Source organism: Hakea prostrata, chromosome 4, assembly GCF_041222555.1.
Source record: "Hakea prostrata isolate BN-2017 chromosome 4, UWA_Hpros_2, whole genome shotgun sequence".
Classification (NCBI taxonomy): Eukaryota; Viridiplantae; Streptophyta; class Magnoliopsida; order Proteales; family Proteaceae; genus Hakea; species Hakea prostrata.
In genome coordinates this window covers 8,836,988-8,851,562 of record NC_142603.1, presented here as the reverse complement: position 1 = coordinate 8,851,562, position 14,575 = coordinate 8,836,988, and the positions used below count along the sequence as shown (strand labels likewise).

The 14,575-nt window shown below is 38.6% G+C and overlaps 1 protein-coding gene across 1 annotated transcript; it reads left to right on the top strand.

The window, feature by feature from the left end:
* The first annotated feature begins 5,841 nt into the window (after positions 1–5,841).
* Positions 5,842–13,218, top strand: PPA6 (pyrophosphorylase 6). Its single transcript, XM_089151955.1, has 7 exons — positions 5,842–6,196; positions 7,289–7,449; positions 8,633–8,733; positions 8,941–9,122; positions 11,024–11,122; positions 12,624–12,774; positions 12,814–13,218. Exons 1-6 carry the CDS (start codon positions 5,933–5,935, stop codon positions 12,714–12,716), a joined length of 900 nt encoding a protein of 299 aa, XP_089008081.1. The 5' UTR covers positions 5,842–5,932; the 3' UTR covers positions 12,717–12,774; positions 12,814–13,218.
* The last annotated feature ends 1,357 nt before the right edge of the window (positions 13,219–14,575 follow it).

Here is a 14,575-nt window from a genome sequence, read left to right as displayed (position 1 = left end):
GGTCTCTAGCACTAGAGAAGTTTACAGATATTATTGTAATTATTCTATTATCAAACTTTCTAAGTCGTTGGCACGATTAAGGTATTGATATTAAATATGCGATATCAATTTCACCTGTCACAAATCCTGATAGAATGAATGGAAAGAGTGATGAACATAATTATAGCATGGTGGATAATATTCATTGTTTGAGGCAGGATTTTTCCTCTTGCCAAAGTTGTTGCTATTTCTAAGGATTGTAATGGGCTTGCCCACTCCCTAGTTTGGAGGGCTCTCACTATGCCAAGTATAGTAGAGTCGCCTTTATCTTGTATATGAGCGCAACCGCGCAGGAGTTCTTTACTCTTGGGTTCGTGAGTTGTTTGCTCTTCTTTACCGACTCCCACTTCCTCCCATCCGTTGGACCAATTAGTGTTATTATTATTGTGTTTGTTGGATAAATTTATTTTAATTCATACCCATGAGATGTGTATTTTTTAGATCACTGTCATGGAGACCCGGATGGAATTATCATACTTAATCAGCGACTCTTGGTTTTTCCATTCCAGTAATGATAGGTGGGTGTGAGTAAACGTGGCAACACGAATGGCTAAAGATAATGATGGGGTACATATTTTTAATTGTTTCCGTTTAGATTTAGCATAATCTGTATTATAGTTAAATCATTTGTTAGGTTTCAGTACAATCTAACGCCATTATGAGTTAATAAAATAATCATCTGTTAGGTTTATCATAATCTGTATTATAGTTAAATAATTAATTAATTAATTATTTATTTTTTGGCCAAAAAAAAATAATGTACCAGAATCGGATTAGATCAATACCAAATTAAGATTTCGGAGATTTTTGAATAATTTAATGGAAGAACAATGTAATACGTGGTGTCCATTCACTTGAAAAATGCGCAACCACAACCTTCCAAAGATCCCTATCGGATACTGACCCTAAAGGTAAATAATGAAATTACAGAGGGTATTTCCGTCAGTATAATGCTTCAGTAGAAATTAAAGGAAAATTACAGCTAGAATTAGGGGGCCCATGGGCCATGGCCCTTATTTATTAGATCCACCAGCATTACGCGGGAAAGGAAGGATAAGACAACCGTTGCGCATGATCAACGGGAGACTCGTTCGTTGACAGCGCGGGAGAAAACAGATTCGTGGCAACTGCTTGCCTGCTTCGTGGGTCCCGCAGACCCAACCTTAACAGCTCTTCTGATTTTGGACTTTTGCCGACAAGCCACTATCTAGACAGCCACACGAATGGTACTCCTATCTGTCCCATTTATGAGGCAGATGTTAAATTGTTAGGCAAAAAATTTCAATATTGTACTATGGCATTTATATTTTTCCTTATACATCGGAATCTAATGGAAGTTTGAAAATTTCACACCTTATTTTCGATATTTAAAAGCTAATAGCGTCATTTACTGAATGTTCATTCTCTTACATCTCTCATGAAGCCAAATTTGTAGCTGATGCACTTGCTAAATTCGCGGTCTCCATATTCGCAAGATTAGTGTACTGTTTTTCCCCACCCATTTTTTAGTTTGGGTTTTACTCGTTCGACTCTTTAATGTGTAAGATTTCTAAGAGATTTCATTTAAATAAATAAAGCTTTCATTTTCCCAAGTTGTCTTTTTTTTTTATGAAGTGGGAACGCCGCAGCTTTGCCGGAGATAATTTTGCGAGATTAAGGTCATGGGTTGAGTATCTTCTAATGCCCATGCGAGGCCCATAGATTTTTGAACCCCACTGAAATTGGACCTGGACCTTCACGCACGTAATAAAGGCCCATTGAATCAACAGCTTGGATTTCGGACTTCTTTTGACTGAAGGCCCAATTAAGGCTGGGGCACCGGGCATAGGATTCAAATCATCTATAGCTGGAGATGTGTCGACTTGACCCAAAAAAATAGATGTGTCGACCATTCTTTAGCCAATCGAAGGATGGCATGTCGACTAGAAAACTCCACAGTTAGATTATACAAAATTTCAAATTTAAATGGAAGATTAGTTTAATTCCACATCCTTGTGACTGCAGATGATGTGGATCATGGGGAATGAGCTTCTTCAGTGACAACCCCAACTAGTGGAAGAATCCGGTCCCCCGGGGGGGGGGGGGGGGGGGGGGGCGCACACAAAGGGGGGGGGGGGGGGGGTGTGGAAAAATTTTTTTTTTATTTTTTTTTAAAAAGGTTTTTTTTGGGGGGGGCCGGGGGGTTGGGGGGGGGGGGGGGGGGGGGGGGGGGGGGGGGGGGGGGGGGGGGGGGGGGGGGGGGGGGGGGGGTGTAAACCGAAGGCCTTGAGTCTTCCCCTATTTACTTTTATATAATCTACGGAACCCGCCCTTCACGTGCCGTGAGGCCATCCCCAATATTTACATCATCGACGCCCTGTTTTTTAATTAAAAAAAGAAAAAGGAAAAACAAAAGTACCTACTTTCATAAGGCTATATTTTTCTTGGTAATCACTTTCTAAGACTATAATAAGACCATAAGAGGCTAGGAAATTTTGTTTCAATGATTTCTTCACTGTTAATTTCTTTTCGTAATCCCTTGCTCTTCAAGGACTCAACTCATCGCTTGATTGGATGAGTCAAATTTTGGTTTTTGAGATTTGTAGGATTATTAATGACTTTCCTTATGTGCACTTTAATTTATTCTTAGGTATAATAATGTTTTTGCTAATTTTTTAGCCCAAGGGAGCCGTGTCTCATTTTCTAGATCATAGTGGAATGTCCCATCTCTTTTTTTGGTTGATTTTCTTATTGTTGCCCAGGTTTTCAAGCTTAAGTTGTTTTACTTAATGGAGTTGCCTTTTAGTTGTTGACTAAAAAAAATAAGAGGTTACAAATAGTAAAAATTTTACCACTCCCCCTATATTAAGGGTGTCAATTTGGTTAAAAAACCGTTAAACCGTACAGAATTTTGGTAATTGTACAGTTTAGGTATACGGTGTCATACAGTCGGTAAATACATAAATACTGTTTACCGTACGGTTAAACCGATTACCTTTTACCGTTTTCTGTACCGAATATTATACCGTATACGTAAAATTCTTAACCCTTTAAACCCTAAACTCATCTCACACTTCACTCCGTCACTTCGAAGAATCAAAGAACAGAGTCACAGACATAGGGAACAGAGACTCGTTCGTTCTTTTCCTCATTCTCTATAACTTTGTCTCTAAACTCTTTTATGGCTGGCTGATCTACTTCTCCCTCTGGAGTTCTTGGCCTCTGACAGGCTTCTTGATATACCGTGCTCTCTAATCTCCCTTATCGTGTGAATTTCCACTTTCCTTTCTAAATCCAGTTGCCGTTTTCCATCTGATTTCACTGTTCTTTGATGGATTCTTTCCACAATGTTTGGACTTATGGCTTTCCTGAGGTTCCCCATCTCATCCTTTCTTTGTGAATCCGACTGCTGCCTTAAACCTGATTTCAGCGTTCTTTGATGAACTCTTTCTACAATTGAAATTGCGGTCTGTCCTGCAGTCTCAACCCCACCAAGTTGTTCAGCAGTCCCCGATTTCGACTTCCCGTGATTATCAACTTGAGCAATAGATTGTGTATTCCCCACTCCACGAATCTTCTCTGCTTGCAATGGTTTTAGAGCAATTGGTTTGCCACCTCTTTCCTGTTCGTAGAACAGGACTTGTACAACAGTTCTCAGTGGCAAGCGTTCGTTCCCTATTGCATGAGCACATACTTCTGGGGACAATTTCCGGCAGTCAAGAATCCGGCAGAGACGTTTCTTCTTTGACTTGCTTAGATACGGGTGCAATTGTTTTCATGCTTGGATAAGATAAGCTATGTTGAATGGGCTCTTGATTCAGAGTATATACTCTGTGGTCTCTACAAGAGACCAATGATATAGGCATAGTCATTAACCCAGTCTGAATGGACTTGCAAAATAGATGAAGGTGCTGCTGGGATTGCATATGCAAGGTGGAGTCCCGATAGTCGCCACATACTACCACATCGGATTTCCAGTTGCGTCTAACAAATTGTTCCTAAACATGGTTCGACCATTCAGCCGTAACCGTAACTGACTGGGCCCTCCTAGCTAGTTGGTCACCAGATGATAGTGCTATAGTAATCTGGGACTCACCTCTTGACTATAAGGTCTGTCATTTGTTTTTTAGTCCTCCTATTTGCATATATGTAATTTTAGACAAACTTAATTCCAATTCATCTTGATTTGAACTTTCATTAACAACATTCGGTTCTCAAGATAAAGCTCAATTAGTACCAAATTGTATTTTTCCCATGTCAATTTGTAGTTGTACCATCACTCATCCTTCATAGGCAATACCACCTCTGCTGCAATATCTCTTATCTCTGCACTTAATTAGGTTGCCTGTGTAGAACACAGAACTCCGCTAGCTTTGCTGTTTACTGCAGAGGCTGGGTTACTTGTAAGAAATTGCATTGCAAACTTCATTTCTATGGTCTCAAAAGTAAGTCATCTACTAGATGAAACATTCCTTCCATCAGATGATTCTAACATTTTAATATATTTTGCTGCAATAGGAAAACTAGAATTTTGTTCTTAAAAACACCTTCGAGTGCTTAAACTTATATAAAAAAAATTGTTTCAGCTCTCTTGTTTTGTACCCATTGATGAATGGATTATCCTTATCCCCAATTGTGATTCATCCTGATTTTGGAATGATGTCTTGGCTTTGACTTCTATAATATACGTTTAATCTTTCAATTATTTTTTTGTATCTTCATTTTATTTTAGGTGTAGGAAAGAGAGTAGGCTTTATATTGATTTTCATACCGAATTGTGCCGTTTTTTCATACCGATTTTATACCGGTTTCATATCGTACCGTATAACGGTTATGGTTGAAGTTTTCAGATTATGGTTTGAGGTAACTTTCAAATTCAATACCCGTAACCCATATATATATATATATATAAATATGTACCATATATACTGTATACCGTACCGAATCTGACACCCTTACCCTATTTATATATAAATAGAGAAATATTATTGGCATGGAACCATGGACCATATCATCCATGGATTTGGATTTCTTGCACGCATGTGAGAGGGAAAAGTTGGGTACACTACATCCGTGTGTGGAGAAGAGCTCTTTTTGTCATCCACTCCATCCCTAAGTGGGCCACTCCTCATAAAATAAAAAGAGCAAATTGTACTGGCACCCCCAAAATAGAGGTTTTAAAGCATTGACACCCCATAATAGAGGCTTTAAAGCACTAACACCTTACTTTTTGTTTAAAAAATTGCAGACACCCCAAATCATTAAAAGCATAACTCCATTTTATTAGTAAAACAGTTAACCCATTGTTTTTTTTTTTTTTTAATTACCAAAATATCAGAAAAAAAAATCCAATAATAATGTCTTCATCAAATAACCTCTTTATCTATTTTTTCTTTTATTATTATTTGGTAAATGAGAATAAGAATTTTTGGAAGCCTATAATAGTCTTTGCAATTATATAACTAACGATTCTAATAGAATATGACTAATGATTTTTCAAATAAAAAGTAGGATGTTAATGTTTTAAAGTCTTTATTTTGGAGTGCCGATGCAATTGTCTCAAATAGAAAATGATAGTTAGAACCTGAGAGCGGCAGCCAGGCTGATTAGCAAATTGCATGCTGGGCTCATTTATTTTATATTTTTCTTAACTTGCGGGCCCCTTATACTAGTGGATTTGAATATTATATTGACATCGACGGTATATACCGAATTGATCCGACCGTAAACCGTTGGTTTAAATATGATAGGATTCCGATCGAACGGTACTTCACATGAAGAATCTTCCATTTGGCTCCATCAAATAGCGACCCGCCACCATAGTCACACTCCGCTCCCTGCTCTCTGGACTTAGCAGAGATTGTCAAGGCGAGGTTTTGTGGTCGATAACAAAAACAGATTTTCCAGCGCAGCAATGGCGGCCACCAGAGTAATAGCTACGGCAGGAGGAGCGCTTCATCAAAGCAACACCACCACTCGTTTCCTCCTCAAGCAAACCTATTCGTTAAGGAGTAGTACACCTTGCAATCTCAATCTCAGTCTCAATCTCAGCAGACGACAACCAAAGAGGCTCTTCACTTGCAAAGCTCTTTACACTCCCCAGTTCCAGATCAAAGAAGAAGGACAACCTGAAACCTTTGATTACAGAGTCTTCTTTGTCGACAATTCTGGCAAAAAGGTATTCATTTGTTCTTTTAATTAACGGCCCATATTTCAACTTATGAATGGAATCCGCCATGAATTCTGTTTTGTTCACTTTTTTGCCAATGCTGGATTTGGTTATATTTTTTGGTAGAGCTATTTATATGGAGTTAAATGGAGCGAATTCTTTGAATTCAATTATTGACGAAGGTCTGGAAATGAGCTGAAATAGTTTTATGCAATTAGAGCGTCAAAAATTGTGCCGCGATTCTTTTTTAATTATTTGATTTCTCTAATGGGTTGATCGACCTGAAGTTCTCGATCCTGTTCCAACTGCGATGGTGCTGTGTTATTCTAACCGCTGCGGTTCTCTCTTTCAGTTACCCGTTATGACAATACTGATGATCTGATCCTCCATAACTTCTCTCCACCCGTATCCTCATCTAACCCTGTCCCCTCTGGTCGTATTAGGAAGGTGCTGGGAAAGACAAGGAAGGTGTGAGGGAAGATTTATCTAAGGAGTATATACCTAGTTGGTGCCGCACGGGATCTGGCTAGTAATAGAGGGCTTTGGGTTTTTTCTTTTCTTTCTTCCTTCCTTCCTTTAAATACTTGTGGTTCAATCAGTATCTTTAAGTGGAACTTTCAACATATTATTTGGTCGACCTAAAATATCCAGTGGTGCATTTCAAGGAAAGGATAGACAAAGGACTATGTATGTGGGGTTGGAGAAATTCCATCCCCAGCCACTCATCATAGGGTGATGATACTTTATGGTCTTGATAAAAATGCGCTTCACTTATCAACATGACAAGGGATGGCTTGTTCTTCCCAACCCCCCACTCTCTTTGAGCGGTGTTGTTATTTGGGGTGGGGGGGGGGGGGGTCAGAGCTCCACCCTCTGGTTCTCAGGTCGTCCTTTTTAAAGAGGACAATTTACCGATCTCCCTTTTTCTCTACATTTTTTTTGGAAAAAGGATTGGGTGCTTAGTGTTTAGTCACACTTATAGATTATGAGGCATTCAGCTCGTAGCTGAGTTAGATGTTACCTTGATTTTGGCACTTTGACATATGGCGTTTGTTTCGAGTTTGCACATACTAAAATATGGAGATTTTTAATATTGTGCAGGTTTCCCCTTGGCATGACATACCATTGCAATTGGGTGATGGAGGTTTTAATTTTATTGTTGAAATACCAAAAGAAACAAGTGCAAAGATGGAGGTTGCTACTGATGAACCATACACTCCAATAAAGCAGGACACAAAGAAAGGAAAACTTCGTTTCTATCCGTAAGTTTAAACCATCGACGGATCCCCTTCTATTTACAAAAAAAAAATTGATTGGTCAAAATACTTAAGGTTATCACCTACAAAATTCATCAATAAGTTGTCTTGTGGATAGATCTAAGGATACCTGTTCATTAACAATTAGAAGTAGTGTTTGGACAAAGAAAAATTGGTAGAAGTAGTGGTTGATGTTGCATAGATGTAAGCACTTATTGATTCATGATGCTCTTATTTGGCTTTGTCTGCTTCACATAATTGACGAAGTTATATATTTGGTTTAAGGTACATTCTAGATATGGTCATCAGCTGATGAAGAGCACCTATAGTTTGTCCTGCATATGGGATATTATTTGTTAATCCTCATCATCATTGAATGCCTAGTGCTTGCCTTACTATCTTTGTTAATTGTTGTCTTTAAGAATGGATAGGCGATGGTTGTTTCTAAACAGTTTTATCATGTGTGGTTTCTGGCTCTTCTGCCTCTCCGTCTGCATCATGAGCTTCTTTGTTCTTTCCCCTTGTTTACTTCTCGAGTCAAGATGCATCCATATAGGTGGACACCATGAATGAATGAATATTTTATAAATAGGTTATTTTTTGGGTAACAATATGCATGTTATTTATTTATCTATTTTTACTAATTATTGTGTATTCTAGTGTCTGTTATTCTGCATGTTGCTTACTGTGAAGATTGGGAAGGGAAAGCTATTTGCTCTGAAAAAAATGTTCATTTGGGTTTCACAGGGAAGAAAAAGCACCTTGAGTACTATGTTGGAAATTATTTCCCAGAAACTGTTTTCTGCAGGATAAGTGAGACGCCAAAAGGAAAGTTAAGGAAGGTCTTTCCTTATGGTACTGAACAACATTGGAAGGCAAAACCTTCCAGAACATTCAATTATAATCCAAGCATAGGCCTAGATTTACTCAGCATTTTTGTGTCATGTAGGACTTGTTCCTATAAATACTTAAACCTGACCCAGAATTCACAGGGTTAAGTATATATCTGTCTTGCCATATTTGAGTAATTATACTTCCTGGCTAGATTTATGGGTATTTGGTATATTTGTATTGACCAGACCATTGATTTCCAGTGCTTTCTGGTATCTTTTTTGAAGTGTGCAATTTCATTTTTCTTAATAAATGCTTTTGAAATCTGATTCACAATATACTTCTCTTTTTTCCTCAGCTACAACATAAACTGGAATTATGGATTGTTTCCACAAACATGGGAGGACCCATCATTTGCAAACTCTGAAGTTGAGGGGACACTAGGAGATAATGATCCTGGTATGTCTATGTTCTGCACTTTGTCTCCTTTCATCCTTATTGTCTTTTGCCCCAATTGAACCCTTGGGAAAGGTTTCCCTGTCTGTACAGACAAGGAAATTAAATTATATACAAATTTGTGCACACTGCTGCTTTTGATAAGAAATGATGAGTTCTTCATTTATGAAAAATGGAACAAATTTCTAATCTGTCTTTTTCAACTTTCAGTTGATGTTGTTGAGATTGGTGAACGTCAGGGAAAAATTGGTGAGATTCTCAAGGTTAAGCCTTTAGCTGCTCTAGCCATGATTGACGAGGGGGAGCTTGACTGGAAAATTGTTGCGATCTCACTAGATGACCCAAAAGCTTCACTTGTGAATGATATTGATGATGTTGAGAAACACTTCCCGGTATGCACAATGCAATTTCTGCTCATTGGTTTGTCTACATATACCTGTTGTTGTCATATGACTGGCTCTCCATTTGTTAGACATTCCTTAGTAATGGTGATCAACTAATGTACAAAAAGCTCAACTAGTATTTGTTAGTTTTATGAAATCAGAGCCAAAGGAAGAGCAGAACCAGAGGTGGAGTAGAAGAAGTGAAGAAGAAGAGGAGGAGAGTTGTTTGGGATGCTTTCCCCCTCATGCTGTTTTATTGATAGAAGAGAATCCAGATCTAGGATACTTCCTAAATCTGGTTACACTCAATATAACAAAAAAGGAAACTAATCTCCCTAAGTATTGCTTTCTAGTCAAGCTACTTAAAGATAGAAAGTGCAGAAAATATGAAAGTTTTAGAAAATGTATAATTGGAAACACATGTGATTCACATGTGAGTCAAGGCAGTGGATCATAGCCCATGCGCACCCGCATGTTACACAAGGGTTATGTTCCCTCCCTTAGATAGTACTTGTTAACATATCTCATTGTGTGTTGATGGTTTGTCCACAACTCCACGCTATTTAATGTACTTACAGACAGCTGAACGACGAAGCTCATGTATGCTTACAAAAGACAAAGTACAGATTGTACTGCTGACCTTTAAGAAAAGCTTTATCCTTGATGGCTTTCTGGATTCTCCAAAATTAAATAAAAGAATGTCATGTAAAGCATGTCAAACTGTACAGTATAGGATTACAAATCACAAGGTAACAGCCAAAGTTTTGGATGCCATTTGTTTGTGAATATTGGTATGGCATCTGTATACTGCCATGCTGGCACAGCAAGTGTGATGGGCATTCTCTATTAAGATTACAAAACATCAAGGCAGAGAGGATCACAATCTCATCTTCTGTTTGCTATTTTTCTTCAGGTTAATTTGACATAAATAGCAAACAGACAGAATTAGAAAGTATTCATCCATAAGGAAACACAGCTGAAATTGCAAATTAAATCAGCTATATGTTCAAGCAACATTAGTATTAGTTGTATTTTTATCATCCAGATTTTTTTTTTATTTGTATGCACATTTCTTGGTTAGAATTCTTGAAACTATTTTGTGGTTGGAGTTGGAAACCCGTTTAACTTAATTTAGCTAAGTTTGAAGCAAACCTTATAGATGAAAATATTAGTGAGTGAAATGGGGTGGGGATGAGGAATATTACTGCATACTCCAATGTTTTTGTGTTCAGGAAGATTAAACTTGACAGAGTTGGGGTAGTGAAAATTATGTCTGTTGATATGCCAGAAAGGAATGAACCATTTGTTAGCATGATCATGTTCCATTTAGTCTGAGTTTTCTGATTATATCCTTATCTGTCAGACAAAGGGACTTCTCAATTAAGACAAAAACACAGTTGGACTTATGGAGAAAAAAAAGACTAAAAGAAGCAAATCTGAAGAACATGCAATAAAGAGGTTGCAGATTGGACTTCACAAACATCTGGTTCTATTTGCCTTCAGAGATCTGTTAGATCCATTTATATGTATACTAAATGTTGCTAAAAACTTTCAGTTTCAGTGAGTTAGCTCCATGAGTAATGAAGCAGGGAAATTAATCTCAAGGTCTTGACAGAAGATTTGTCATTAAGAATTTAAGATTAAAATTATCCATTTGACTGCATGTGTGTATTTGTTTTCACTACCAAGAATATATATATAAAGCAGAAGGGAATGCTACGGAATGGAGTCTTAGGAATATATTGTTGACACCTGTTGATTTTTGTTTGCTATGTGAGCTTGCTGAATGAGGGATCAGACTTTGGCTTTTTTTCTTTTTTTGAAGTTTGTGAAGTACTCTAGATCAATCTCAGTATGTTCATAGCTTGTGCATTTCTTTTCTGATAGATCCTTGGTTTCATGATCCCCAGGGCACTCTAACAGCAATCAGGGACTGGTTCAGGGACTACAAGATCCCGGATGGCAAACCTGCTAACAAGTTTGGTCTTGGTAACAAGGCAGCAAACAAGGTAAACTTAGATTCCTCTGTTACCTTGCCACATTAAATACCTCTTTACGGAGTACTATTCAATTCCATGGTTTTTGGAAGTTAATTTGCAATTACAAAAGTTGATTGCTTCTCCAGGAAGGGACTGACTGATCCCCCTCACCCCCATCCCCACCAAAAGAAAATGCCTCTATGTGTCCTATATTTGTCCACCTGGATCTTGTGAAGTTCAAGGGATGAGACCAGGCGGATGGAGTGTTTCATTTGATTTTCTTTAGTGGTATCATATGCTTCCTGCTGTTTCCAATTGTTGGGCAGCCTCGATTGGAAAAGGGTAGAACATGATAGTGGGTACTGGGTAAGCTTATCCTAAGAAACTGAAAAAATGTTTTTCTGTGCTTGGGCAATGAGTTATCAGGAAAATAAAGAGAATACATTTTAAAAAGAAATAAGTAAATATGTTTTAGGATATTTCCAGTTGAACTGCCCTAGTGGAGCTGCACACTTTGTAAATGCACTCCTTTCACTCATCTGTTTTTGATTACAATGTGCACTCCTATCTTGACCTATTCTTTTGTAGTATTGCATTATGGGGGATGACATTTTGGTGATTCTGAGGGAGGGTGGGAAAGAAAGATCTCCAAGGAGATTGAGAAGGAGATTGAGGAGATTCTAATAAATAAGATACTGTAATAAGGTTGAGAATACCTGGAATAGGGCTGGAGAATGATTCTGCTGATAGGGTTGGGTGGGTAGTTAACCGTGTTAGGATTCCATTATTGGGGGATCTGGTAATCCTTGTTAGGAGCAACAATGCTGCTTAATGTGGTCAATCTTGACTGTATTTTGGAGCTGCTTCAGCAGAATTGGCCACTGAATCAACCTGAACCAGAGCTAGGCAGCAGAATTGGCAGCTGAATCTGCCTGAACCTAGAAATTGTATACAACAGGACTTCAGGATTTCAGTTTGATATAACCGTCCGAGTTCTGATTCCTCAAAACACTGGTTACACCTAAGACAAAGTTGTGAAGTGCTTGGTGGCTTCAAAGGCATAAGCGTAACGTACCTTGTCTACAGTTGTTTTGCCTTTGTACATTGGAGCGATAGAGAGTTCAGATTTGCTAGGCAGGTCTGAACCCTCCAGAGGGAGTGAGTCCAACACAGTTGGGTGATCCCCACCCATGCCCATGTGGGTTTCTGATCTGGACTCCGTCTTGTTTTGAGGAGGGAGAGACATGGGACTGAAAACTACTTCCTACTTCACCCATTTGCTTCTATGTGTTGGACTTTGTTTTCAATTCTTATGGTGGGTCGTTTTGACAAGTCCACTTCCTACCTCTCTTGAGAAAAAAGAAAACAACTAGAAAGGAAAGTTGGGCATGACGATGGATTTGAATTGCACAGTTTGCACGGTCATATAATCTTCTGAAATGCACAGTTTACACGCTCATATAATTTTCTGGTTGATATGGTTTTATTAATCCGTTGATCTGTGATTTGTCTTTTGCTTTGTCACAAGCAGGATTATGCACTTAAGGTCATCACTGAGACAAATGAAGCTTGGGCTAAACTGGTCAAGAGATCGATTCCTTCCGGTGAACTCTCACTCGTGTAAATGGCTTTCCTTATTTATTGTACGGTCAGAGCTTAGCGATGCTGCTGCTGCTGCTGCTGCTGCTGCTGCTGCTGCTGCTGCTGCTGCTGCTGCTGCTTGTTCTTCGTTGAACCCATCATGAATTTTGTTCCTTTGGGTGAGCGAGATCTTGAAGCATCTTTCACTCGTTTCGTTGGATTATCAATTGATTAGCATATGTTTCTTTAATGTAGTTTCATGGGACAGTATTTTGCTCAAGACAAGTCAATAACTGGGATCCTTTTAGTAAAATAATTGATTCCTGTGCATCAAAGATTTGTAAGAGAAAGGAATGCGAAAAGAAGAAAAAAAGGAATCCGTTAGCTTATCATATATTGCAGGCAAACCATGGTGTGATTGTTAATGTCTTATTTATTTCAATTTTCACTCTCCACCTTGCTCTGTCATTACATGCAGTTTCATTCTTCACGAACAGATCAAACATGAAACGAAGCTGAAGATAACCAAAAGGAAAAAGGAAAAAGGAAAAAGGAAAAAGGAAAAAAAACCCCTAAATTTATACAAGCATCATGTGATTGATATATCTACTGTAGCTAGGAAGACCAGCAGCAGATCTCAAAGACCTCTCGAAAGTGTTCGTCCACATCCAGATAAGCCGATGAAGATGTGGAAGGAGAATCCTGCTGGGAGTGAGAATGATAGCGCTCCATTGCTAGCTCTTGTTGCTGGAAGGGCTGGCGAAAGAGGAAAGCAGAAAGCTGCCACTTGTTTGCTTGTGAAGCAGGAGAAGATCTGTTACTAGTTCCACTTGGAGTTTGTGGAGCAGGTGATGACAACTTCGACCGAGGAGAAAGGAAGAGCATTGCCGCTGTTGGTGACATTTTTCCTGTTCAAGTTCTTCACTTTGTTGGATCACAAAACTGGAGAAGTTTGAGTGTGTAACCTGCAGTTAGTAGAATTCTTATAAAGCCAAACCAAGACGTATGTTGTAGGTTGGCGAAGTGGGTAGGCGAGTTAACAGAAAACGAAAATCTATGGGGAAGAGGAGGGGTTTTGGAAGACCAAGGCAGGAAAGTAGTTTGAATCTGTGGGCTTACGTCTGCAACATAGACTGTCTGTGAGGCTTTGTAGAGTGGGGAAGCCAACGCTGCTGGTTTTATGGTTCGGGATTGTGGGCATTTGGCCGGTATTTTGAGATCTGATTTGAAATTTAATTTCTTGGAAATGACCCTAACGTCACACGCTTATCAATGGGTAGTGATTGAGCGAGACTGGTAAGTCAACGTACAGAAGCATAAAGAACACGAACAATGCAGGAAGGGAAAAATGCCAGCTCAAATCCCCAAAAATATAAAACTCTTGTATTTTAATCATGTCACGTGGTCAAAGTTCAGTTTTCCAATGTTGTCATCTGAGTGACGTGGAACGAAGATAAAGATGGGAGTGGGGAGACCACATAGACAAGTGGAATGCAAAGCAAATGGTCTGCTACCGAGACTAGGGTTGAGTGTTAAAAAAAACTGGGGGTCGGAATCGAATCTTTCGGAATGAATTTATAAATTAAAGATTGCAACAAGATATTTGAACGTTATAACCTCTTATTTTAGAGATGATTTGATTACCAGAAGAAAAAAATTGAAGAGATGATTTTTTGCCACTATTAGTTTATCAAGCTAATCGATATCCTCAAAAGGTTTTTCTGTTTTTTGGTGAGCTTGTGCTCTTGCAGCTTGAATCTATATCCAATTCATAATCCGTGCAGCCATCATGAGTCACTTGGCTTCAATATCCTTGTCGAAAGATTAATAACATGTATGGATACTTAACCATATAATGTAGACATCCTAGACATGAAAGACAATAACCATGAAAGTGCTAAA

Excerpts from the sequence above, each read along its gene's own strand:
- PPA6 (XM_089151955.1), top strand. The coding sequence starts at position 5,933 with ATGGCGGCCACCAGAGTAATAGCTACGGCAGGAGGAGCGCTTCATCAA. Across the intron at positions 6,197-7,288 it reads TCGACAATTCTGGCAAAAAG|GTTTCCCCTTGGCATGACAT; the intron begins GTATTCATTTGT and ends AATATTGTGCAG. Across the intron at positions 8,734-8,940 it reads ACTAGGAGATAATGATCCTG|TTGATGTTGTTGAGATTGGT; the intron begins GTATGTCTATGT and ends TTCAACTTTCAG.